General features: G+C 41.7%; 1 protein-coding gene and 1 long non-coding RNA gene across 6 annotated transcripts in view; one reads left to right on the top strand and one right to left on the bottom strand.

Moving 5' to 3' along the window:
* LOC134170298 (transmembrane protein 132B-like) overlaps window positions 1–19,391 on the top strand; it is a 233,874-nt gene extending 214,483 nt beyond the window's left edge. For all 4 annotated transcript variants that reach the window (XM_062631617.1, XM_062631620.1, XM_062631619.1 and 1 more), the window contains 4 exons: window positions 7,639–7,844; window positions 14,879–15,152; window positions 16,475–16,666; window positions 17,379–19,391. In XM_062631617.1, the coding sequence (XP_062487601.1) occupies window positions 7,639–7,844; window positions 14,879–15,152; window positions 16,475–16,666; window positions 17,379–18,533 (1,827 nt within the window). In that variant the 3' untranslated portion in view covers window positions 18,534–19,391. The remainder of the gene's footprint in view (window positions 1–7,638; window positions 7,845–14,878; window positions 15,153–16,474; window positions 16,667–17,378) is intronic.
* A 621-nt stretch (window positions 19,392–20,012) lies between these two features.
* Window positions 20,013–27,809, bottom strand: part of LOC134170300 (uncharacterized) — a 237,689-nt gene continuing 229,892 nt past the window's right edge. Inside the window, exons 2-6 of one of the 2 annotated variants that reach the window (XR_009967219.1) lie at window positions 27,368–27,511; window positions 26,337–26,489; window positions 24,753–24,848; window positions 20,758–21,059; window positions 20,013–20,725 (exon numbers count right to left, since the gene is read on the bottom strand). This is a non-coding gene — a long non-coding RNA (uncharacterized LOC134170300). Of the gene's footprint in view, window positions 20,726–20,757; window positions 21,082–24,752; window positions 24,849–26,336; window positions 26,490–27,367; window positions 27,512–27,809 lie in introns of both variants that reach the window. The other variant, XR_009967220.1, reaches the window with a different exon arrangement.

The following is a 27,809-nucleotide window of genomic DNA, read 5'->3' as shown; positions in this document are numbered from 1 at the left end:
TCTAGAGATAAGCATGCCTGTCTGGGAAGGATGCAAGCCCAGGAGAGGCTCTGCATCACGGTGACAAGGCAAGTAGAAGCCATGCTGACTTGAATACTAGATTGCTTGAAAGAAACAGATACTTATGGAGTAAGAATGGGACTGGCACAATTCTGATTGCAAATGGTGATGATTAATCAGCGGGAAGAGCAGAAACAGTAACTTTTAATTCTGACAGAATTCCTCAGCTTGATTCCTGTAGAAAGCATACAATTAAAAGCTCATCTGATTAGCAGAGGGACTTGGTATGTATCGCAGAGCACATTTTGGCAGCCACCATGTACTGCTATTAGCTGCCCCCAGTTGCTTTCAGTATTCACGCTACATAATCAATAAGAAGGAAATGCCAGAGCATCTGCCCTTCCCAGCTGCACTGCGCTGTGGAGGCACAGCGGTTATTACTGAGCCGAGCAGCAGGCTGGAGTCTGGAAGCACACCCACCTTCTTTGGTCCTTCCCTTTCAACCTGTGCATCCGCCAAACTCCCCATCTCCAGCAGGCACGCCCCTGCACTGCAGGCCGGGAGTGAATGAGAGCAGCTGCTCTGCACCTGGGACTGCGATCCTGGCGGAGCTCGTGTGTTGTTTCATCATTTTGCATAGATCAACAGTTTCTGAATAGTGCACACTTCATTCAGTACAGCAGGTTTTTACATTCTCATTGTACATTCATGGATCACTGCACCTTTTCTAAGCCACGGCAATTGTCTCTTTTGCTACACCAAAATGTTAATGTCTTCCATGCTGTCCTTCCCTCTAGTTCAGTGCGTTTCAATAGAGGTTAAAAGGTAAAAACACTCTAAAACTCCAAATACCGATTCACATCATTACAAGCTATATGTAGTCTCATCTCCCTCCTCCCCCAGTATCCTGCTTCTCTCATCAGTGGTGTTAAATAGTATCATCTATGGAGAAAATGAGCAGAGGCTTCTTCAATAAAACAAAAGGGTACCACTAACCGTCGTGCTAATTGCTGCAGAGCTGCTGTTAAAGTGGTCTCATGTTGTCCACATGGAGCTCTGTGCATCTGTGTAACTGATCAGCCCCTCTACAAGCCTGTTGCTCTTACCATCATGTTCTGGTTTCTTGAACATTCAGCACCTCAGTTTATCTGGTTTTCCTATCCTGTGCTTTCCTCAACAAAAGGTTTTCCTTTCAGTCTTATTTCTAACTCCCCTTCATTACATTTCAGAGCTGAGTATAAATTACATTATATATAAAAATCATAAATTTGTATTTTGTACCAGTGCCATAAGTAGCCTTCAAGTAGTCTTCAAACATAGATATGGATATTGCCATTATCTGCAACGTTCTGTGCAGCAAATTGTGGTGATGGGGCTTGTTCTCAGAGGCCCTGAGCCACGTGTGAGGTGGGCTGAGTGCTGAAGTATTTGGGCTCCCAACAGCTCCTCACTTACTTTCAAAGTAAGTGGTTGTTAGATTGCACGTTTATCTCCACTTAATTCAACTGGATTGCCTTCAGCAGGTGGGGGGGTGGAATACTGGTATTCCTATTTGTAAGTATAGCTCTTGGACTGCATTGAATCACACTGTCTGGATTCAGTTTCTGTGTAACATTGTCATTCACTGATAAGATGAAAAGTAAACAGGTACCGAACACATGACAACACACTTGACTTAAGCTCTTGCTATTGTTTCTAAATAGGAAAGCAGCCTTAGAATAGTATCTCTAGGGTTTCCTCTAGCCAACACTTAGATCTGAAACCACAGCAGCTATTCCAGAGAACAGTACCTGGAGAACTGGTTTGCCAATAAAGACAAATTAATGTGAAAAGAATTGTTTCAAAAATGACACTTCCAAGACTAAGCGGCACGTCTACAATTAAAAGGGAATAAAACTTCAGTTTCAGTATCACATCATTGCCCACCTTTTACTCTGCATAGTCTTTATCTACCATTTGCCTCAAATTGCTTGGAGACAATTATCTGCAGACCCCAGTACGTGTAATTAACTGGGGCAGGGGGAAGCAGAACTATTGCCAGAATTAACTGCATCGAAAGATCCTGTTCTGGCTGGGTGATGTCTCCTCCTCATGAGGGGCCTCTCCCCTCACTGTCACTGCCACACAAGCCCAGTATGTTGTTCTGGGGCAGAACTGTAGTTCAACTATGGCCAATTAGTTTTAACTTTAAAAGGGAAATGAAATATAATGACAGTTTCTACTTTTATGTTATCACTTGACACGTGCATATGGGCCAATACTGTGCACTACAATAACTAATACGTCATGAACATAACATGCAGGTACAGCCAAAACAAGAACTCTTACATTTTCTAGACCACCACCAGGTAGTCTAGAATTTATTTCTAAATTCAGAATTCATTCTGAACTTAAATCAAGCCAGCATTTCTTAGCTGAAAAGGGCTTGGAAAACCCTTTTGTTTGTTTATTTGTTGCAAGACATGAGGTGTGTCCTCCCATCCCTTTGTCAGTTTAGGGGAGATCCAGCAGCGGCTTTGGGCAGTGTGTAGTGTGGAAGGGATGGGAGCCAGGGAGCACAGAAGCTGTCTGAAAGAGAGAGAAAGGACAGGGAAGAAGAATAATCATCCTTTTTGTCTTCAGCTGTTACCCAAACGCTAAGCCAGGTTCCTCAGGCTGAGGAGGTAATTTCAGACTGTGCTTCTAAAGCAAACATGTAGCAAAAATAATGTACAAAATTATCCAAGCCAGATGAAAGGGTCTGAGGTAGCTCAGCAAGTACTTCCTTAATGGGCTGAAAAGACAATGCTAGGAACAACACTGCAGAAAAGGAGGTAAAGAAAGCTTCAGGAAATACCACAAAATTACAGTTTTAAGATTATTGTGAGAATGAGCCATTTACCGTAGGCACCATTCACTTTAAAATCTTGTTACAATTGTTCTCTTTAAAGCCTCAGCCACAATAATGAGACTTTGCATCCTCTACACCTTCATTGTGCACTGGTCCTCTGACCGCTTCTAAACACCTGAGATTTGCTGGTCTGTCATCCCTCCCTCCTCTTCCACAGGGACTCTGGGTGGGCCTGTTTGCAGAGGACTCTGGTGGCTGCCACCAGACCATGCTCTGGGCTCCTTGAGTGCTGGGCATCAGCAATGGCATTTTCTCAGGCAGGGACTGGAATAAGGTTGGGATGCTGCTGAAAAAAACCAAAACAGGGTTACAAGACTGAAGAGGCTGCTCATCTGTCCCATTAAATACGAGAATCTTTCAATGCAAGTACATCTTAACTTCAGCAGAAATGCTCCTGTGAAGGCCAGTTCTGCTGAGTTACTGGTGGAGGATCTTTTGGAAGCAAGTGTAAATGGGACCTCTTTTCAAGGGTGATTTTGAACTTCAAATTTAAATCATTTGGGCACCGGGACTAGATAACCAAATAGCTGTAGCACTCAGCTGAAGAGACTGTGTGTTAGACTCAGTTCTGATACACACTGTGTGTGCCTCAGTTTCCTCTGGGTTGTAAAATTAACAACATCCTTTTGGGTTTTGCATGTCAAAAATTCACAGACGAAAAGTGCCATAGGACAGTTTGTACTTGGTATCACTCCTGCATCCACTGAGTCACTGCTGCTTCATACCAAATTAAACAAAAAGAATTAATTCCTTTTAGGTTTCATTTTTCCTTTAAAATTCATTGTACCTGTTCATACAGACCGTTCGTGTAAGTATCAGCGAGAAGTGTATGTCTGAAGGTGAAAAAAGATGAACTTGGAGATAAGGCCTGTGCGGGGAAGATGCCCGTGTGGCAAGGCTCTCCCAAAGCCTTCTTGCTCTCTCCTCTGTGGAGAGATGCCGAGCAGGCATTCAGCAGCAAGCTCGTGTTTAACCAACAAACTCCTCAGCAGATAGCAGCAGATAGCAGGAGGAGTGTGAGTGCTTATTCAGTGTCCCGCAAGCTGAGGGTAAGGTATGAGCTTTGGAATACAACCTGCATGTAAAGAAGAACCACGCAGCAGGCAGTAGTTACTTGTTTTCTTGTCAGTTCCCATTCCCTCTGTTTTACCTGCTCGCTCAAAGGGTGTATAAACCTTTGCTGACCTGACCATTGAATGCTTTCCCAATTACTGTTTTGGACTGCTAGCTACTTTTGTACTGAATTAGTCTAAAATGAGGAGGCCGTGACAGGCTGTAGAGGGCCAGTTGTGCTTTTTACAATTACTTGTGGGGATTGGATCCAACCACCTGCTCCAGAGCCTGCAGAGGTTAATTACGGCTCTCTTCTCTTGACCTGCATACCAGAGCACATCCCAGCCATCCTGCCCTCCTGGCTGCAGCCTGTCTCAAATAGCACTTCCTGATTTAGTCAGGCAGCTGACAATGGATGGTGACAGACTGCTTTAAACAGGCTTGCTCTCTGCATTTTAGATGGGAGGGTGGCAGCCTAAGTTTTTCCTGAGCCCTCTCACTGTGCAGTGTTTGCAGGAGAGATTTGTGTTTGCAGCATTTCCCCTCTCTCTTCAAAAGCAGCAGCTCAAAAGAAATCTGTGTTAAGTTACTGCTGATGTAACTCTGCCTGTGTCACCCTGCTGTGTTGGCTTGCTGCATGGTGAACCTGAGCACTTCCTGCTGCAGACAGCTGTGCCCTCCCCGAACTTGTACGACCTCCCCTTCCAGCAGCATCACGAGCCACATTTGGCATAGTGCAACTAGAAAAGCATGCAGGAGACTTAGAAAGGGAGAAAGTGAAGGGGAGCACTCGCTGTAGGCCATTAGCCAGAGAATACAGCTGGCACCGAGTCCCCAAAACTCAAAGTGTGTTTCTCATTCCCTCTTCACTCTGGAGGGGTGTCAGAACGCTGTTAGCAGGAAATCACAGCTCTCATTTGAGACACGGATGAAACTAATTCTTTGTTCTGGGCCTGTTGTAGATCCCAAGTGGAATAAGAGTGCTCAGCATGTATGGATCATGTACGCTGAACATGTATGGATTATAGAATCATAAAATACCAGGTTGGAAGGGATCTCAAGGATCATCTGGCCCAACCTTTCTAGACAAAGCATGACCTCAACTAGATAATAGAGGTTTCCTCAGGTGAGGTTTAGTCTAGCCCAAATGGTTAAGGACTTCCTCAAGGACTCATGATTTCCCTTTAAATTCTTTGATTTGCTTGTACTTAACAGAGTAAACCCAAATTCCAGATGTAGAACTGAAAGAACAATGTGTCTCTTCAAGTTTTCTCACCAAGGTTGGATTATTTTCTGGAAGATACATTTAAGTGCACCACAAGCTCTGAACTCTACACAAGGCTGCTGGGTGAACTTGTAGAGTGTAGTTATATATCCTGATTCCTACTTATCTCCTGGTCAGTACAGAAATGACTAAATGGCTCTGTCTAGACATTTAATCTATGAAATTTGTAAGCCCAGCCTGATGTTTTTACAGCTACAATTAAAGTCCATCTTTCAGTTCCCTAATTTAGCACCTTTCTTGCCTGCTGGCAAGACGAACATTTTAAACAGCAAGAAGAGAATCTAAAATATTAGCTGCTGTCATGTCAGATATTAGTTATTCCCCTGATCCAGTCTTGATGTTTATCCCTCCCTCTTTGAGTTTTGGTAATTATTTCTGTCTTGTATTAATTTTCACAAAACTCCCTAGGTGTAGGCTTTATGATTTAGAATCTCAACTGCTCATTCAATTAATGGGCTTGCTTAATGTGCTAAAACTTTCCAGAGACACTTACGACACATTACTAGGGGGAAACAAAGGTTCTGAGGTTCATTTGTGGTTCTCCAGGGCCTGGAGTCCATTGTAAGCTCTTTATCAGGTAACTGGATTTGTCATTGTTTTTAAATTCCTGTGGCAGGAGCATCTCTCCAGAAGAGTGACGTGGTTTCCTCTGCCCCATCCCTCACAACCTGGCTTGGTCCCTTTGCAAACAAGTCATTGATTGTAGTTTCAGTACATTGATTAGGATCCAGGAAGCTGATCTGGAAATGGCAAATGTGGAAGTGCAGCTCTTTTACTTTATATATGGGTATTGCATGTGGAGGGAGAAACACTGAACAGCGAGCTTTTCTAATCAGAATCTCAAAGCACTTGACAGTATTTTTAGCAAAGCTATTACCTAATACTAAGCAGGACAGGAGAGTTATGTTAATTGTACAGTGATAGCAAAGGGACGATCTGAAAGGTTTGGCTGCCTGGTCTCACCAAGTGTGCAACAGTCAATGTTCAGTGCATATATACCAGCTGGTACAGTGTTTCCCAAAAGTTTCCCCTTCTATCCTTGATAGTAGAAGTTGGCATGATAGTGCAACTCAGGTATTGTTCATCTAACGGCTGTATACCATGATAGAGCTCGAGAGAGAAATGATGTTATGAGATTCAAAGCAGAACAAGACTTACATTTCAAAGTCACATGTGATGTGAGGACTGACTCTGGGGAACAAAATAGGCTGCTACACAGTTGCTGTAATTTTTCTGGGCTCAGTAACCCCTAATTCCTGTTAATACCAGAAGAGATCTGAGGGACCTTTGCAGAGCAAAAACCAACCTGTGTTTCAGCATGTTCCCCACTGAAGTCTACATGAGCTATCTCAGTAATTCCAGTAAATGGGCGTTTAATCACCAGCTTAGCCAGAATCTCTTCAGATCTGAGTCCCAATGCATTATACCACATGACACAGAACAGTCCTGACAAGAACGAAGTCCACTGCAGTAACACAGCTACATCTTGTAAGCCATGGTTTTAAAAGATTAAAACCACAGTTCATGGACTCTGATGGAGACTATCACCTCTCTCTCGCTTTGAAGCAGAATATAAACCTTTACATAGATCCAGATGCATGTATAGATGCATGTATGTATGTACATATATCTACAAACATGTTGTACATTAATTTGAATGTATTATATATATTGTAAAGGTATAAAAACACACATTCGTAAATATAACTTAAACCCATACCTCCTGAAGCAGTTCCGTCTTTCCAGGGTGCAGGTCAAACACACAGCTATGTCATGGTCTTTACGTAAACAGGATCTGTGCTCAGGACCTTGATCTTGTGCCAAAGGATCCCTGGAACCAGGAGAGTAGATGAGTTGTAGTTTAGAGCCCACGTGCTAGTTCTGGCAGTAATTCTGAATGCTGACACAAAGCAACTACAGATACGTTTTGTTAAAACAATTACTGAGAAGCTCTAAAAATTAATGCTTGTGCTGCACTCGTGCTCCTGAGCCATGAGGGGATCTTTGTCTTTCAGTGTTCTGTGCTCAAGGAAAAAGGAATGGATTTTGTTTTATGGTTCTGAGTCAGTCTTTTTGTTACTAACATATGGCCCCATTTTTTCCACATTCTTTAAGCAAGTTGTAAACATAAACTTTGATGCACATGGAGTTTGATTCATGAACAGTGTAATCTGCCTCGCATAAAAGATTCACATAGGTTATATAACATCTGTAGTTTGAGTAGTATCCATTGAGGAAAGCAGAACTGATTCCCTGGGGTCCATTTATCACTGTTTGCTACTAATTAGGAAACTGAAAATGCAGTATGCATGGCTCACATTATCAGTGTTGTCTCTGGGCTGATGCATCATTCCTTGGGCTTCCTCAGAAACTTTTATTCATTTCCTAATTATTTCTTTTTTCTTTGAAGGTTTCTGACAGCTGTGACTCCATCTTCGTTAATGGCAAGGAAATGAAAAGCAAAGTGGATACTATTGTTAACTTCACTTACCAGCATTTTACCACCCAATTAGAAGTGACGGTCTGGGTTCCCAGGCTCCCGCTGCAGATCGAGATCTCTGACACAGAGCTCAGCCAGATCAAAGGCTGGAGGATACCTGTCACCTCCAACAAAAGGTACGCTTCCAGCATTGGCACTGTGCACATCCATGCTCGGGGCCTCTGGGTTTAGAACACAACACGTTTTTAGAGTGTTTCTCAGAATCTAAACTCTCCTTTTTGAAGTTCGGCTTTAGTCTGTCTTGGCCTTCATTAAGACATCCAACAGCAGTATCAGTAGGCTACGTTTTATCCCAATCTGTGTAGTCAGTGGCTTTGCCTGGAGCATTAAGGAATTCCACACAACCTCAGGAAACTGTATCGTAACTCCAGTGTGCAAATCTGAAGACAAGGACCTGGACCTCACCCACTGTTATGTAACACTATGTGTGTGATATTCAGCATGGCTGGTGCTCAAGGTTCTGCTTACAGTGCTAAATGAAATAGGGAAACAGGGAGTGAGGTCACTGGGCACTGCCAGGGCAGCTGGATTAGATACTCTTCCAAGGTCCCTTCCAACCTAAACCATCCTATGATTCTGAAGCTTTGGATGATTGTTCAGTCTCTGTAGTGTACAGCAGACCTGGCCAAAGCATCACTTAGCACATCCCAACTAGGTAAAAACACGCTCATGTTCCTACTGAAGATTCTTCCAGGACATATGTGGACTGGGAAAAAGGTGTGTTAGGGGGGAGGTAGGGGAAGCAGGGATTTTGAGCTCTGTTCCCATTATTCCCTAATGAAAATACCCATCATTTGCACAATTTGCAAGATTAAGAATTTCCAGTAATACTGCTACATTGGTGGGTTTCAGGCTAAGTTGAAAAATGCTACAGGAGAACAAGGCATGACACCAGCTCAGATTTATAATACAGTGAAAAAGCATTTCTGGCAGCAGGAAATGCACTGCTAAACACCAAGGCAGTTCTTGTTGAAGCACTCGCTTTGCCTAAGAGAACATCTATCTCAGCTATTGAAGAGCCTTAAAGAGCCCAAACAGGCAGCAGTGGACTAGAATTACCTAATACTTTATGAAGGCATAAAACCAAAGGTAATAGGACAGAATTTACCAGACGTTCAGATAATGAGCTACAAAGAAAGGGACTGACTTACCTCTGGGCTATGGGGACGTTTCTGGAAGTGACAGAAGAGGTGATGAGGATCTGGCATGAAATAAACTTGTGTGTTTGCTTCTGTGATAAAGGCAGAGTTGCCACTTGTGGCAGGGAGAGATGTGCTGGGTGGCGGACCAATGTATGCTGGCTGCTTAAAGTTTCACTTACTTAACTTACCTTCTTCTGCTTGTAACGTGTCCAGCACTGCAACACTCCCTTAGGCGCAGCTCCTACTAAAACCAGTGGGGATTTTGCTGAGCAAGTATCTGCAGGATTAGGCTGTTGCTGTTTATTACAGGAGTAAACTTTGAGCAGCAAGCTCAGTGAGTTAGACATTCAGCTGTGCTTAACAGTCGTGGATATTCTGACTTTAAGCCCATTACATGCAGTGCTAGAAATTTACCCCCTGGTGTCTAGTTCTGATTTATTTGGCCAGCTGAAATAAAGATAATGGCCTGAGAGTCTGCTCTGTTTGCAAGCTGGCAAGCAGGGCAGGTTTGCTGCTGCTCAGATTGCATGGGAACTGCTGGCACATCCTCAGCAAGCCTTTCCATGGAGGGTGGAAGAGAAAGGGTGGCCCCCGTCTCGCCCCCCACAACTGCAGCTGGGGGGTTATGACACTGCATGTCAGCAGTCCAGGCCCGTTGGAATGGGAAAGGTTTCAACTAGAAATAAATGATCTCTTGGTTTATGGAACATTCATGGGGATTCTTTTTAACTTTGGGGAGCTATTCTAAATCAATAGGTAGTGTAGGAGTAGCATTAGTTGTGCTCACTCTGACATTTGCTTTGTACTAAAGGTTTTTACATTTCCTTTATTTTTAGATTTGGATGGGTTTTACCTGAGATTTAGTGGCTTTTCTTGTTCTTTTTTTCCAGTTTTTTATTTTTCTCTTAACTTTTTCCTGAATCCTCATTCAGTGATGCAGCCAGAAGGCCACACTCGCTTCCTTTGAGCAATGCTTCAGCCTTCATATGCCTGCCCGGTGTGTGCCATACAGTGTTAGTGCTGTGCAGTGTGAAGGTTGTCTTGTGTGATACCTGAGGATAGGCTTGAAAGAGGGGAGAGGTCCTTAGTCTTATTTAAACCCCCAAATGCAAGCATTTCCCAGCAGGTGTGGCTGCCATAGCATTGTATTGCTGCAACTTCACGTAGAGCCATATACAGAAGGTAACATTTTTGAGCATTTCTTACAGGGGTTGTGCAGACACTTCCTCAACCTCTGAACACTGCTCTGTCCCCCCTGGTTCCCCCAGTATTTTCTTCCCACATGCTCAGTGTAGCTGTGCTGGTTCAGTTGTCAGAGGGGCTGAGCCAGATGGCAAAATATAACTGGGTTTACAATAATCTTGTAAATGTTTTTATTGGTGCTGTCAACAAAAGAAATGCCTGTGAAACTTCTGTCCCAGCATGGCTGTTCTTCATCTGAATATAACAGCTTCTATTTCAGACCTGAAAAGTGTTTATATGCCTCAAAACACATCTGTTCTTTCCAATGATGTTTGTTGATCTAATAAAACGTATTGCTTCTCTCTCTAAACCCTACCATGCCTGTAATGGTAAAATACATGTGATTACAGACATGCTGGCTTACCTAACTCCCTGAGTAATTGCCACAAAGCAATAAAAAAGGGTTTTTCCAAGTTTTACAAATGCCCTGTGCCCAGCTCAGTTTGAACTGTGTGTGTGGCTTCTCACCTGGTCTGAACTGCTGTAAGAGCAGGAACTTCCTGGAGGAATAGAAAGAGCAAAAGTAGGAAACTGGGCCAAAACCAGGCTCCCCTATGTAAGGGCAGCAATAGAGTTTAGCATATCAGTCTGTAAGTAAGTATATGGCAAACTTTTATTTATTGTCCAGAGGAGAACTTGGTGTGTGCTACTGCACATGTGAACGGCCTCCCTTGCCAGATGCAAGTTGGATGAGCTCATGACTAATGCATGGACTGTGGTCCTTGAGCTAGCTCAGGCTAACACAAACCCTGCTCCTGCAACGGGCTGCCCAGCAGCCCACAGCCTCAGCAAATGAAAAGTGTAGATTTAAACTGAAGTCAAATATGAGAGTGTAGAAGAGGCCCAAGCAGCCTCTGCTGGTCTAAAAACATTTCAATTCCTCATGTATCTGCCAAACAATTACATCCTTCTTGAAGTTCCTGCACTAGCAGCTGTATGCACATACATTTATGTGGGTGAGTGGCTTCCACCTGCATTAATAGCAGTTGCGCGGCTAAAGGCTCACAGACCAAGCTGGAGATTTAAGTAAATATTTGCAACTGGGATAGCAGTCAGTTTTCACAATGCTCCCAGGGAGGCAGCTACCTCACAGTAGCTGTGGTAAAGCCATTACTGTGTCATGGTAACTCAGAGTAGCAACAGCCCTCAAAACCTTCAGAACAGTTAAAAGAGATGTGGTATTGCTTATGAATGGCAGTCTGTTGGAGTAATGGTTCATTAGGTGGTAGCTTTATTTTGGTCTTGTCTAGTACTAGAGCCAGAACCAGGGAAGTAAGCCTAAGTTAAATGCAGGAAAAACCAAACTGCTTCAGGTAGACCTCTGTGTGACTGCTGCCACTCAAAAATGAAGCCGTAACTGAAGGTGAATTAAGTGAAACCAGATTCAAATCATTCCATTTGTGAGTAACATCCACACAATGCTTGAACATGCTGTAAATTCCCTCCTTTACTTAACTGACTCTAACGCCCTGTGGAGATAAGGCCATAGAGATGTTTGTAAATAGGCAGGTGGTATTTTCAAGGCATGTAAAGGTACCAAACTCTGTTTCTACCTGAACTGTGGCTGGACCTATCTGCAACTTATTGCTGTAGCTTCCACTAAATCAACTTTCAGTGGCTTGTATTCTGTGTTCAAAATTACTTCCCCCCCCCCCCCCCCAATTAGAAGTATTGCAATTGTTTTTTAAATACACAACTCTTTAATGAGTATTTAAATTCAAAACCAGCAAAACTGATTTCTTTAGGGTTTTTTTGTAACAGAAAATTGGCATCTGGCCCAAGAACGTGATGCCTGGTTTGAGAGTGGTGGAAATTAGAAGAGACATACTTAAACTGCTCACAGACAGCATCTGTAATGTAAAGTTGACAGATCACTGATTAGATCAGTGCTAGCAGGCACCCTTGTAACAGGGCTGCTGTTGTAACTCAGCTCTCTGGCAAAGGCTTTCTCTGTGTGAAATGTAAATTCAGTGTAATTCTGGCAACACTGGTTCACTACAGAAAAGCAAAAAATCTTCCAAGCAAGTCTGCCAAACAGGAAGTAATAGGATAAGAAAGATCCTGAGAGCTATCCAGAGCTAACCTTAGAGATGACCAAGGCAGGGGGAAGCACAGTATGCAGCAAGAGCTTATATTCATGAGGACATCTCCTAAAAAGAAAGCAAGCTCACTGCTTTAATGAAGGATTTTAAGCCTACTGAAACCACTGTAACAAGTTTAAGACTCAAAAGGGAATTATGCAGTTCAGTGGATCTCAAAACATTTTGTTGTGCCCATGGAGACAAAGCACTAAAGTGCTATGATTACTGAATCGGGATTTGTGGCTTTGAACTAGAAATCGGTATCATTTGTTTAACTAAGGCAAGAACTGGAGTTGGTACCTGGTGATGCAGACTTGCAAAGCTTGTACTGAAAATGCAAACCTCTCTCTTCACTTTGCACTGGTGTAAGAAAGCGCCTTGCCCATTCCATGCTTTAGGGATGCTTTTCTGCTGTTCCACAGTTACATGCAATCAAACCCGCATATTTCTAAGGAGAACTGTACAGATACACACACTTATAAATGTTTCTGTAATGAAACTGAGCCCTTACCTTTGTTTGTTAGAGGTAACACAAGGAAAGAGTTGGTCCTGAGTCATCTTTTTGTGGTTGGTAGTAGTGGCTGCCCAGTCTCCAGCCTGCTAAGACAGGCAGAAGCCTTTATGCAACACTCCTCACCTCTGGTCATTCTTCCCACAACCCAAATTTTTGAGCTGCATGGGACTGGGTCTGCCCCGTTCTTTCCCTTGAAGTTGCTTTGAGTATATTTCCTCTTGAACACAAATCCTGTAAGTACTCCTTACCTGAACAGCTTCTGTGCATTTTTCTCCAGCTCTGCACAGGTACTAATGTTACTGTCTCTATTACTAAGAAGGTTAAGTCCACAAACCTCGGCGCTAAAGCTGGTTTTCAAAAAGTCTGTGGTTATCAGAGCTGGGTTATGGGCTGAAGAGGGTCAGAATACAGGAGTCAGAAGTGGGAACATCAAGGAGTACATAAACTCTTTGTAAGCATTACAAGCCAAAAGCAATCTAAGCAGCCGTGGGCCACGTAAGCTCTATGAATACTCCCTTCTTGAATATTCCCTTCGTCTGCTTTGCTGCCTGGCTGGTTCAGTTCATAGTCCAGCCTGACCCGTGCATGGGGAAGGAGAGAACAACTGAAGTTTCCTGAACCACCCAGGAAGTCCAATTCTGCAAGATAAATTTGTGTAAATAAATCCTGGTTTAGGATCCTGTTTTTTTTTTCTTAATAATTCAGTGTTACTCACTGACGTTTCATTCAGTGACTAATGATGGAGACTGTTCTGCACACACAGAACCAAAAAGGCTCTACCAAATATATATATTCAGCTACCAGGTGGTGCATTGAAAATGTATTTCCAGTGTATTAGATTCTGTAACACCAGCACTTTCGATCATTTTGAAGAGAACAAGGGCTTTTCTTAGATATGTTTTCAGCTGACTGTTTGCCAGCTTCCTCATAAAGCAATTTATAACACAAGCAATTCTGTTTTATAATAGTTTTTCATAGCTAGTATTTCAAAGGAGAAGATAAAGGGATGCAATAAACACAAAACTACTTCCCCAAAATACTGTGAAAAATAAGAGGCTTACCCTGAGTTTCTCACCCTTGCTATAGAGGTGGCTTCAGGCTCAATAAATAAGGAAGAAGGCAAATTATTTCTGAGCAGTGAATTCCACAGCATGGGGCATAATGAGTGAAAGTGTAACCACCTAGTGCTTAATACCTGACTTGACAGAGGTAAGAGAATCCATGTGTTTGTCCCAAGGAATAAACAGTAACACACAGTAAAAGAATTGATGGGAAATGGGGTTTTAAACCAGACAAAGCTCTGTGAGGTGTGACAGCACAGCTGTCAGGTACAAATCACTGAGCTGCCGTATAGAAGGTTTATGGGAAGCTGTTAGGTTGTCATGGGTTGTATTTTGCAGAGCGGGACTGGTAGTTAGGAAACATTAAAGTGTCTAATGCTGCTGCTGTTTCTGTGGGGTGAGTGGTAGCCTCAGCGCTCTGCATGGTGTAATCTAAGTAACTCATGTCTTGAGTGGAAGCCCCTTGTGGTCATTACCTGACTAAATATACTGACACTTGCACAAACTGTGTAAGATTGAAGGTGAAATAGTGTATTTCTCAAATGCAGAAGGCTTAATGAACCTATGAGCTACACATGTGGGATAAGGTGTGGTGGCATTACTTAAAGCAGGGAATCCTGAATGTGTTACAAGAATTTTGAGAGGAAGAAGGTGACACAAAGGTTACGGGCAAAGGTGGAGAAAGGATGCTAAAACATCTTCTCCCATCCCCACTGAGCTTTGTTCCCAAACTGCCCTCTCATAAACACTTCACGTTCTAAGGAAAGCCCTGTGCAGGATTTGGCTGCCACTTGCAGACAGGGTGAACAAGCAGTGGTGCCATTGAAATGTCAGCCATAGCAAACGTATTTTCAGGTTGCTGGAAGGTCCCACTCAAACAAGGAATTAATTAACAGAAGTGGCAGTAGCTTTTAAACTGTACAGCACAGAAAAGCTGTAGAAGCATCCCACCCAGATGTAGTAACCTACCCATCCAAAATCTGGTTTCCTATTTTTCACACAGCAGCAGATGATAACATTAATCTAACGGAAAATACTGTGCAACTGAAGCACTGTAGTGTTGTAGGGAGATCATGGCGATGCAGATAACAAACCTGGATCTATTTACAGGCCTACCCGTGACAGTGAGGATGAAGAGGATGATGAGAAAAAAGGGAAAGGTTGTACCCTCCAGTATCAGCATGCCATGGTGCGAGTCCTCACACAGTTTGTAGCTGAATCCTCTGAGTTTGGAGGCCACTTGACCTATATGCTGGGCTCCGAGTGGCAGTTTGACATCACTGACCTTGTGGCTGATTTCATGAAGGTGGAAGAACCCAGGATTGCTAAACTTCAAGATGGCCGAGTTCTGGTTGGTCGTGAGCACGGCATCACCACGGTTCAGGTACAGCCCATGATGTATCTGTAGATTCCACAGAGGGAGTTCTGGGTGCACACAGAAAACTAATTGTTTTCAGGAAAAAAAAGTAATAAGCTGGTAAGAACATAAAAGGAAGTTTGAGCGGATTTTCATAACTTCTGTAAAATACGTGTAGGTGAATCCTGATGGAATTTATCCACATTAATGTGACAAGCAACACAGTGAGATTTTCTGAACAGTGAAGCGGGTTCCATGCTGCACATACCCAGCTCCTTTTAAGTGGGACCTTGTGAACTTAACTGCTGGGGAGTTTTACCAAAGACGTACATGCATCTTCATCTGCTTAAATGTATTTGAAAAATTAGTCCCATTATGTTCACAAAATGGACACAAAAATAATCTTCAGAAATCTTTCAGTGCTCATGATCATCACTGCCTGTCTCTCTGTCTAACTTCATACATTTTTTAGTCAAACTACAGGAATACAAGCACTGGTGCTCTTCTTAACTGCAAACATCCATAATGTTCCAGTCACACTAGGTTTCCTTTATAGTCAGCACAAAGGAACAGGTACTTCTAGAGCTCAGCTCCTTTCAGCCTAAAACAAACATCACAGAGAGGTCAAGGGATTTCTGCCCTTAAAAAGCATCTTTCACTCCAGTGACTACAAGAGAGCAGCAGGCAGCAAGCTCCGATGCAGGGAGCTGCACTGGGATTTCTCATGTTTAGCCAAATCACATCTCAAATATTTGGGGCTCGAATCAGCTGTTTCTGGCATCAGCAGAAAGACGACCGTCTCTTTCTAAGCATGTTAGACACAAGGTCTTAGAACAAACTGATAGGACAATGTTGGCTTTGAAAAATGCAGATGGGCACCCAGTGGGATTTTCAAAGTCCTCTTTCATTTAATTCAGGTCCTCTGTCCCTACAAAGGCATCAGGCCAAGTTCCTATCAATCGGCCAGGCTTTGTACACTTACTTATTCCCTTACTGGGTTTCAGCGTTAATCAGTGTCTTACACTATGCCTCATGCTAAACTGCATTCACAGGGAGCTTTATACCCCCAACAAAAATGACTTCTCTAAACCAAATCCATTTAATCTATACTCCATAGTGGAGGTGAAGTTGCAATTTTGAAATGACTGGTTATTTTATTAAATTATTTTTGTAACTAAAGTAATTTAGCAGCAAATAAGTGTAAAGTCCTGGGGGGAACATCGATTATAGCTTATACATGGATGTGACAACCCCAAGATTAATACAAAGTACTGGGCCGATCACAGTCTAATGTTACTTTAAAGCAGTTAGTTGCTGTTTCAGGCAAGATATTTGCTTTGTCTTTCCAGGTTCTGTCACCTCTTTCCGATTCCATCCTGGCAGAGAAGACAGTGATCGTTCTAGATGACCGTGTAACCATTATAGATCTAGGCGTACAACTAGTCTCAGGCTTGTCCATCTCCTTACAAATCAGCAAAGGAAGCAAGAGAGCTATCGTTTCTACCACCTCTGCATATGATATTCTTCATACTCTGAAACAGGTATGATCCAAAATAGTATCTAGAATTATTTTTTTTTATCTTTTTCATTGTATTTATCATAGAATTGAGACTCTAGATCACTACAGAAAGTGTAACTATCTTTTTAACACTAGCAATCTGCAGTAAGAAGACTTGCTCTGGTCAAAACATCCTTTTAAACATGGTATTTTTGCAAGTGTTTCTTAGTTCCCAGAAAAGGCTATAATCACTTTTGTGTATTTTGTGTAATCTGTATTTGAAAGTGATGACAGAAAATTCAGAATACAGCATTCCAACACATAACAGCTCTGCATGTTGTATTAAAACTGGCATTAGAACTGCAGTACTACAGAAATTCCCTATTGTAAGTCCTTTATAAAATCAATTAACCAGGACTTTGGAAATATTCATTATTTGGATTATTTTCACCACGAGGCTCTGGCATTCAAAAGAACCTACATATTTGTCATCACCTTTTATTACATTTAGATGGCTGTCTTTGGTAGTTCCTGAAAATGAGAGAAATGCCCGAGTAAGCGGTCCAGAGAACACAAATCTGTAAGAAGAAAATGAGGAGCAAAGCAGATGTTTTCTTTTTGACAAAAATCCTACAAACCAATGTTAAACTGTGTAATTATTTTGCCAGTGTCAAACAGACCTAAATATTCGAGTGCCTGATCTGTGCTCTCTTACCTGTCTCTTAACTTCCCCATGTTTTGCCTTCTCCCTGTAGGAAGCCATAGTCAGTGCGTGGATTCTGTTCAGCGATGGGTCAGTGACACCTTTAGATATCTATGACTCCAAGGACTTCTCCATCACCGTCACCTCACTGGATGAGATGGTAGTGTCTACACACCAAAACCTCCAGTCCAGATGGCCTGTGGTGGTGGCAGAAGGGGATGGGCAAGGACCTCTGATTAAAATTGAAATGGTCATCAGTGAGCCATGCCAGAAGACTAAGCGGAAGAGCATTCTGGCTGTTGGGAAAGGAAACGTCAAAGTGAAGTTTGGTCAAAAAGATTCTGACCAAAAAGGAAGCACTAATGACATTGATGATACAGATAAAGATTTTAAAAGCCATGCAATCAATTCTATAGAGAAACCTGCTGAACAAGAGAGGACAGTACAAGAGTGGTTCAAAAACCACGAGGACATGTCCAGTCATGAGGACAATGCAAACAAAAGCACAACTTTCGTATATCCCATTGATCAGGAGTCCCTGGAGGATGGCCAGCTCCAAAATAACCCAACCGCCTTCACAGGTTTCCCTGTGCAAGTAGAAATACCAGGAGAAAACAATCCCAGTGATCTCACATTGACTTCAAGAGGATTAACAGATTTGGAGATTGGCATGTATGCTCTGCTGTGTGTTTTCTGCTTAGCAATCTTGGTCTTCTTGATAAACTGTGTGGCATTTGCTTGGAAGTACAGGCATAAAAGGTTTGCTGTGAGTGAGCAAGGCAATATCCCCCATTCCCATGATTGGGTCTGGCTTGGAAATGAGGTTGAACTGCTGGAAAACACAGTTGACATTTCGCTCCCGTCAGAGGAGTGCACTACCATGATTGACAGAGGAATGCAGTTTGAAGAAAGCAACTTTCTCCTTAACGGGAGCTCTCAGAAGACTCTTCATAATCATATCCTCAGATCTTCTGAGTACCTTTGTGAAAAAGAAGTTAAAAGTGAACCTATAAATCCTTCTGGGCCAAAGCAGAAGCGAGTAAAGTTCACTTCATATACAACGATACTGCCAGAGGATGGAGGCCCCTACACCAATTCAATTCTATTTGACAGTGATGATAATATTAAATGGGTATGCCAAGATATGAATCTTGGTGATTCCAAGGAACTTAGGGACTATATGGAAAGACTGCAAGACAATATGTAAAACTACTTTCTTATGTTTGTAATCACCTTTATGCCTTCTGTTTATGGATGGTGGAGCAGTCAGTCCAGTCAGCAATAGGAACAAGACAGCCCAACTTTGGAGTTACTGAGATGATAACCTGATATCACTGAGCAGGTACAAGAGGCTGGCTGAGTTAAACCTGTTTCACCACAAACCAGGATGTGCCCCTAAAACAGCTACCTGTAGGTGTTGGAGGTGTCACACACTATGGCTGTTTTTGTATACTGCCTGGTACTAGCAAAATGCTAATACAACTACGCTCAGACTCAGAGGAGACTTCATTGTTTGTCATCTCTCATGATAAATGGTAAATCAGAAAAGAAAGGGATACTTGTTTGCATTGATTTTTCTAGTTGTCGTCCTTTGTAAAGCACAGTAGACATTTCTTGCTTACAGCCTGAAATGAGGCTTACATTAAAAGGGATCGGAATGAATCTAATTTTATTGCCTATGTGCAATGCAGCCAAGTAGTCATCTTATTTTTTACAGCTATAAAACCCCCCATGTGGTTAATTTCTTTTCCTATTTTTTATGAATATTATTTGACTTACTTAGGAAACATTAAATATTTACTTTGGAGGTTTTTTTTTGGTTGTACCAAAGTGTAGTATGGTAATATTTATAATGATTTAAGTTTTCTATTCATCTGCATCAGCCCCTAGAGATACCTCTTTCATCACCGATTATCTTTCTCCTTTTCTTATGGGTATATGGGTCGTTAGTATTTGAAACACAGAAAGGTATTAGAACTCTTACTGGGAAAGGGTTGTATCTTCTTACAGGGAAATGTAAATACAATAATAAACCCTGGAAAATAAAAATCAAGGAGTAACCCTGGGTTTACTTTTGTCATTGCTATTGTGAAAAAGTAACCTACAACAAAACAGCACATGCTTCAAAGGAAAATGCTTTCCTGAAACAGCAGCTGGGTTGACAATAAACGTTATCCTCAGAATAAGAAAGTTACATGTGGCATCAAAATGCAGAGAATAGGAAGGATATTTCCTAGCAAGCAAAAGCCTGGAGTCAGTGTTGCTCTGCACTAATTAGAACACCAATTGTAGAGTTCAGCAGGACAAAGAAGTCCATGCTCAACAGTTAATGTCCAGACCTAGTCTAAAACATCTCTGACTGTAAAGACACTAAAAACTTTACACCGTTTTACTTCATTAAAGAAGGAAAGAAGGAAAGAAAAGACACACTGGGCACATTACAAAGTGACTGACTGTTCTGAAGTTTAACAAGGGAAATATGCTGGAGATTCAAAGCTCCATTTCATATGCATTACGTGTATTTTTGTACTGAAGGATGACTCAAATAAGTTGAAAATCACAGCTAGAAAAAAAATGAATCTACATAATACTCAACAAAAACAATAAAGCACATGTTCTTGTGATGGATCCTGTGCAATAAACACAAGATCCAAATTACAACTGCCTTACATAATTTAGCTCGTGACAGGATTTGAATTTTGTAATTCAGTTCTGCTATTAGAACAGACAAGACCACCTTAACCACGGGAAATCCTGCATTTGCAGCCTAATCCATAACTGGGAACAGGTTTAATGTAACTGCTGCAAAGTATGAGAATTTTAATGGTGAGTCTAGAAAGTGAGAACATCAGGCTTAGCTAAGTGATGAGAGACTTACGTTTGCTGGCATTGAACTGCATAGTGAGGGGATGGCATCTGTTATAATCTAATTTTAAGTAGAGAAAATAATAGAGCACAGAGATACTTCTGTTTCATAAGGGATGCAGCACTTGTGCATCAAATGAAGTCTTGGGTTGTTTAACAAATGTTCCCTTCTCCTTAAATGATCCAGACCTCATAAGGAAATATTAATTCCTACTATGAACCTTATTACTACCAACATAAAAATCCCTTTTTAGAGTTTAACATCTCTTTCCATCACGTTATTTTGTATGTGGCCCAAGCATAAAGCAAGAGTATTATCTGCACAATAGTAAGTAAGTGAGTATAAATCAACCACAAATAAGTTTAGTCTGGAAATCAGAGGGAACAGCTTGCTGATAGCAGTTGCAGAGGGCAAACAGCAGAGCTATTTTCCTGAGCACATACCATCAGTTCACCAGTGGAACTGTGATCTCACAGCAGTGTACTGGACTCCATGCCCTGTTTCTGCACTGTGGCTCAGTACACCTGCGGATGCTGACCTCTTCTTGTCAGTGCCACAGAGGCACACAATAAATGGATGCCTTTGTCAGTGTGCTGAGCTGCTCTTTGACTCATTAACAGCCAATGGAAACCAACAACTTTATTTACGTGGTCAGGAAATTCTCAAGGACTGTGACTTTGAGAGACTGAAGATCATCGCTAAGTCAGAGTGCTCACCACTGCCACACGGGTGTGTCCTTGAACTTGTACCTGAGGCTTAACCCCTGCTTGTACCTACCAGTGGCTGTACATTCAGGCTGCACACTTAAGTATGTGGGGGAAGGACAGCCCTGTGTGCAGCATGGTCATTGCTAGAAGCCACCAGAATCTGTAAACAAGGAGAAAAAAATCTGCAACTGCAGCTCATATAGCCTTTCTTTTTTGGTTTGGTTTTTTTTTACATCACATGTTGGGACATGCAAGTTCTTACATGGAAAACGGCAATACAAAAAACCAAAAGAAGTGAGAATTCTGTTCTCAGTAATTACACCAGTAAAGCAGAGCTATTCTGGACTTACACTGCTTTAAGCACTTTGCTACTTCTTATAAAATTGAAAAGAATTTAGATGAATAGATTCAATACAAAATATGGTTCGGAGCTGATCAGTCCTTTAAAAATTAAATAGCTTTAATTTCAAAATTGTGACATACTTTAAGTAAATTTAATTTAAATTTAAATTATTTTAAACACCCCCACAGTTTTCTGATTCACCTGAACTTTTTTCAATTCCTCTTTTAAAATCAAGTATTTTATTCATGGAATATATAATATTTCTTTTTGCTGTTAAATGAACAGCACTTAACATCAATAAAAGATTCTGTGCTTTTGAGAGTACAAAGCAAAGGCTGCCACATATGATCAACAGGCGCCATGTGTGTGTATGTATGTATGCAGGAAACTAGGACTGTCTGAGAGAGCAAAGCCAAACTACACTGACAGATTAATTAGTAGTATGCTTCAGTAGGTGCCCAGAAGAGCAACACCTGTAATTTACTGCTGAACAAACCCAGCACGTCTAGAGAAGATGCTGTGCGCCAGCTGTTGAGGAAGGACAGCGCGCACTGTCAGCACACAGACCAGGAGACACCCAGGCAAAGAGTGGATTAATGGAACACGGCGAGTTTGCAGACCTTAAAAATAAAGCTGATGCCAGACGTCACCTCTCGTAACGAGAGTGAGTGATTTATGGCAGTGGCATAAAAGAACAGAGAAGCCAGTAATTCTCACCTGTGCAGAAAGTTTTCTTTCTGTTGGCCATCACGCACAGCCCAGCTCCATGTGACTTGTCTCTACCTTCTTCCCCAGTCAAGCAAGAACTTACTTAGGAAACCAGGGCCCTCTTCTCCTCTTGATGTAGAACCACAGAGATTAACGTTTTGAGCTGCTGTTTCTTAATTCATACTGGGGAACGTACAAGAAAATCTTACAGCCATACAACACAGTACAAACAGTCCATTATTCAATGGAACCCCTGTATTTCAAGGTAGAGTACCCTATGAGTGAAATAACTTTTTATAGCGGATATGCTCTTTTCTGAAATATAAATCATGTGCACTACATTGAAATACACTACAGTGTATTGTGAAATGCATACATTAACTGCTGAATCTATAACACTGAATATGTATATACATCACACCCAAGGTATTTATACAATATAATAAGTCTTAGATGTATAACATAATGAATTCTGTTCAAAATAAACTGTAAGTTAAGACAATGAAAGAGAACTTTTATATCTGTGTAATTTGTATGCTGATTAAGTTATTCAAGCCTCAGTTTTCATCTTTAAATGTGCTCTTAAAAAATCCTTATTTTCTGTAGGCAGATGTCTGAAATAAAGACTTCACTCGTCAGTAAAGCAGCAACTGAAAGCCTGTGAAAGAAACAGATTCTGCTGGAGAAATAAATATAATGGTCATGGTTTTTTAACACTGACTAAACCATTCACCGTTTATACTGGTCAGGGTGATCTGCTGGTTGGGTGGAGGGAGATGTGTGCCTGCAGTGTGAAGTCAGTTGGCAGAATCACCAGCAGGTGGAATGCTCCTGTGCCTCCTTGCTCAAAGCAACACAAATCACCCGATTACACAGCCCAAGGATTTCCCCCAACCTTCCTGGCAACTGGTGTCCCAGCCCCCTCTTCCTGCAACGAGTGATCCCTTCCCAGCACCAAACGTAAGGAACAAATGACCTACTAAATGACCACTGGCTTGCAGAGAACAGCAGAGAGGCATCCCTGTTTTCAAAAGTAACAAATTTCAGGGGTCTGAATTTCCTTACCTTCCCATTAGTACCAGTCTCAAAATCATTAAGTGACCGCTGACCTCATCACAAGGGCTGTAGGACAGGAGCTTGCTAATGTCAAAATAGGAAATTGAGCCTCAGATTTTAGCTTTTGCTCAAGGTTTTGGAGGTGGTTGCAGAACCAGAAACACAAATTCTCCCAAAACCTCCCAGAGTGATTGGGCCTCCCACAGACAGCACTGTGCCAACATTCAGGAGGGGACTCCCATCTTTTGTCTGCTTGCAGCTGGGCCACGTTTGAGAGCTGACTGTACAATCTCACTGCAAAGGTATGGGCTGCTCTTGTGCTAGTGGGAGCCATTCAACATCACCTGAATGATTTAATGATCACTACTGTCATTTCTCAAGTATTGAGTTGTGGTTTTATATAAAGTCAATTAAATGAGTGGATTGAAAACTGTAATTTAGGAAATGCCTCAGAGTACCTAAACTTTAATGTGCATCACACACCAATTCCATTTGGTCACCACAACAGTAAAATAAGACACATTTTTCATAAAGGACACTCCTGTACTGCCAGTTATATTTGGTCCCTGTTTGACCCTTACAGTGACACTCTTCCCCTTAACAGTATCTGATTAAAGAGATGCCAGTAGATCTGCTTACACTGCCGTACTCTGTTTGGTGTAATGAAAGGGATCAGATGATGAGCTTTTACAGAAAAACAGTCTTTGCAGTTATATTTTACACACACACACACACACACACACACACACACACACACACAAACTGTTCAAAACAACTACTGTATGTGTAAATTTTAACTACCTCTGTGTGTGTGCTATGTAATGGAAAATAATTACCTGCATTCACCTGGGAAAAAAACAGCCCAACAAATACAGCTTTTTTTCCTCCCAAAAAAGTCAGCCCTCAGGATTTGGCAGGCAGAAGGCCCACACAGTGATATTTGCCACAAATTAAACAGGCCACATCCCGGAGGCTGTCTCAGCTGAAACTCCCACTGGTCTTGTTAGGAGCTGGACTGAGGCAGGACCAGACAATCGCCAAGTCAGGTCTGGAGCCTGAGAGGTTGGCAATGTCCTCATGTCACACAAACTGGACCCAATTGGTAGTGCCTCCAGCCAGTACCAAGCAGGCCACATGACACATTGCAGTACGTGATATTCATGGAGCTGAAGCTATTAATTCTACACTGTCCCAAATCTACCCTGAAATCTTATCCTTGAGTTATTTCCTGTGCTGAAATAGCACAAGAGCAGAAGTTACAGTATGCTGTGAGCAGGAGATACTCTTGGTCCCACTGGAATCGTGATGGCTTTAACTACGATCAGGATTCTCTGGTATTCCAGGTATCACTACCAGGCAAACCGAAGCCCACAGCAGTTGTAATGCCCAAAACCTGACCCAACCTGTTCTATGTATAAAAATCCTATGTATAAAAAAGTCCTCCTGATTATTGTTCCAGACTTCCTTTTCTCTGAGTACATGTGCCGGTGGACATTAGAGTGTCTGTATTACCATGTACTTTGTTCATACAGTGAAACTAGTACTGTGTAAAATGGATTTTTTTAGGTTTTGCTTTTTTAGACAGTTCTAGCTTAAAATGGAAAAAAGTCCATTAAAATGCATACTAATTCTTCTTGGGAAGGGATCCATACATTATGCACACCACACTGATCTAGATATCAGATGAAACACACCATCTAGTGTGGATTAATACACTGTCTACTGTGGATTTATGTCAGACCTTACCTCTGAACTGAAGCTTATTTTATAGTTGAAGTTCATGGTCTGTAATCTTTGCAGTGATTCTCTCATCATAGCAAACACCACCTATCATGGAAGGTGCTTAAAAACCCAGAAGCTTGAGTTAATTGTATCTTCTTTAAAAAGAATAAACAAACAGAAACCTAAACCCCCCATAACAGAAGCTGCTCTCTGAAAAAGCACGAGGTGGCATTACTGTTCATTAGGAATTAGTAACTTATTAAAACATTCAAAAAATTACAACATACATAAAAAGATGTCACTGCAGGCTATAAATCAGCCTTTCACTTGGGGTAAAATACTACTTCTTCCATGAAAAATAAATTTTGACAATTACTTTTATTTCCAATAGCTAGATTAAGAGCATGTTATATTATCAGTTTAATTCTCTTCCGGTATACAGTGAGAGGTCAGAGTCAATACCCAGAGAAGCAGACAAACTATGTAAAAAGCCACCTACCTAATGCAAGGAAATTGAACTACAGAACTAATAACTCTTTGCCTAATCATAGCTAAGCATTTGTTAATGTTTCCCCTTGGTTTATTTAAGCTGGGTATAGGTATCTCTTTTAATTCCAGGGACAGTAGATAAGACATTGATACCACTTAATACTATGCTACATATGTATGTAGCATACATGCATACATATGGCACCACTACTAGTATGTAGCTGATAGCACCAAATCGGCCAATTTAAGTGAAAATGTTGCAGGATTTTTAAAAAGAAAAAGATTAAAAAAAAATTCAAATCACTTACTTCCAACAGCCTGATTTACAGACAGCTTACAAGAATGTCAGTTACAAGAATCTCTTTCTAGGGGAGTTTAGCAAGGACTGAAGAGATTGATACAAACCAAGCAAAATTAAGAACTTTATCCAAAGCCAGAGGATGTTAATTCCATTGACATCAATTGCTGACTAGAAGGGGTCAGCTGGAATCCCACCCACTCTGCTGTAAGCACTTCAGGCCACTGAAGAGGAAAGACACACTGGTACTGCTGCCCCCTGACCTTACCTAAACCTGCCTGCAGAACAAGAGAAGGGGGCTGCACAAATGGCAAACACAGACGTGCTGTGCTCTTTTTGACTCATAACCTTCCAAGCAGGAAAGGGGCAAGGGCTCAGCAGGAGCTGGAAGAAATCAGAGACTGCCCAAATACCGTGAGGTTGAAAACAGCCATCATACTGTGTATGCTGCTTGTGTTGACTCTCGGTTAGCTCTGGCCCACTGCAGAAGAGGGTTGCTCAAGTCCTTTTCTGGCTTTAAACCATCTCTAATGCATCACTCTAACTTAGCAAATAGTTTAAAAGCACCAAAGCACACATCACCAAAACACACGCTAGCAAAAGATTTCAGGCTTTTAGGGTTTATGCCAGAAGAAGCTGAGCATGTAACTTAAGCCATTTAATTTGCTGCCCTACAAAAGCTGCGTTGCTCTAGATAAGCTTTCTAAAAGCCAAAGTTTCTAAGGGCATTCCCTAATTTGAAAGGGTTCATCTTCCGGCACTTCTTTCTGTAGACCCCACCAGCAGAAAAGTATATTGAAAATGAAAAGCTGGCAGCTTACCTGATGGCAGCAGGGATGTAATGAGCCATTTCGGGATTCCCGATTACTTTTCAATGAGAAAGATGCTGATGTACTCCAAGATTCATGTGACCGCTCCACTGCTGGGACACTGTCCAAAGTGGCAGGGAGCTGAGTGTCCTTAGGGGGACGCGCCTGCGGGCAGAGGTGGATTTGAAGTACACCAGAAACTGGACAGTGACAACACAGGAGGAGAGAAAAACTTCACAGAAAGCGCAGGAGCCTGATGTGCTGGTGAGGAGTTTGCACATCAGTAACAAAGTATAAACCAGCCAGCCCTTTGCTTAACAAGTTTATCATACACCCAGGAGCCACTGTGGCATTCCTGAGACAACAGCTTCCACTTTCAACTAAGCTTCATTTAAATAAGAATACTTGACATAGTATTTCTGAAGGCAAACACGGATCAAAGCAAGGATTTTGCTGTATGTTCAGCTGCTATTTGACTGTGCTACCTTTTTTTTTTTCACTGCAGTTCACGTTGTTATGCTCTTGGTCATTGTAACTTGGTCACTGTAAGGAAATGCTAGTGATCTGACTCAGCACTGTGTGTACCGGCAATCCAAATAATGGAAGTATGATTTTGCCAATGTAATACAGTTTGTAAGTAACTAGTTCCTTTCACTTGCCAGAAGGTGATGGAATGTCCCTACCCAGAGTCATACCAGTGTTTGGGGCTGCCTTTTGCCTTCATTTTCTGACATTTTGAAACATGAAAATTTTGAAACTACTTCATATAAAACCTTGGAGCCACTCAATCTGGCCATAAATTTGGACTCATTCTTAGAATTATGTTTATGTTCACAGGCTCTTTTTTTAGCAAGGATACAGGAGTCTCTATTATAGAAGAATCACAGAATGGTTTGGGTTGGAAGGGACCTTACATTAGATCATCTAGTTCCAACCCCAAAGAAGTTGTCCCCCCACCCTTAGGACCTGAGCTGGCCTCTAGCAAACAACGCTCTTTGTATTAAAAATTCAAGCCAGATAGGAAAAAGGCTAGTATGACTCACATTTAAATGCCCTGGATCTGCAGGTCACATAGATGTGAAGTGTTTCTGCAGTTGGCAATTTTCATGGGTTAAGAAAATATTCTACCATCTTTGCTGGAAATCCCTTTCATGAAAGGTAACATCACGTAGCACTCTATTTTTTTCCTGCCAAGAAAGGAAAAATAGGGGTTAGAATCACTGAGGTAGCCACATCAGTACAGACACTGGGAATAGTTGGCATTTTCTCAGTTACATCATCACACAGTCTCTAAATGATGCATCACGCCATTATCTGCACACTGTAAAAGAGAAAAGAGAGGAAGAGATTCACAGCTTGCTTCTTTTTTTCATGAATGGGGCAAATGTGTTAGTAGTGTGCCAGATCTCCTAATTACTTAAAACTGTAAGCTTTTAGCTGAATCTATTTCTGCCTGGTTTCATCTCTTTTAACACTGCTTTTATG

The sequence above is a fragment of the Pezoporus occidentalis genome, unplaced genomic scaffold (assembly GCF_034315485.1).
Source record: "Pezoporus occidentalis ecotype Australia unplaced genomic scaffold, CSIRO_AGI_Poc_V1 ctg37, whole genome shotgun sequence".
In the NCBI taxonomy this organism is placed as follows: domain Eukaryota; kingdom Metazoa; phylum Chordata; class Aves; order Psittaciformes; family Psittacidae; genus Pezoporus; species Pezoporus occidentalis.
Note: the sequence above shows the minus strand (reverse complement) of the source record. Positions and strands in the feature narration are given on the sequence as shown.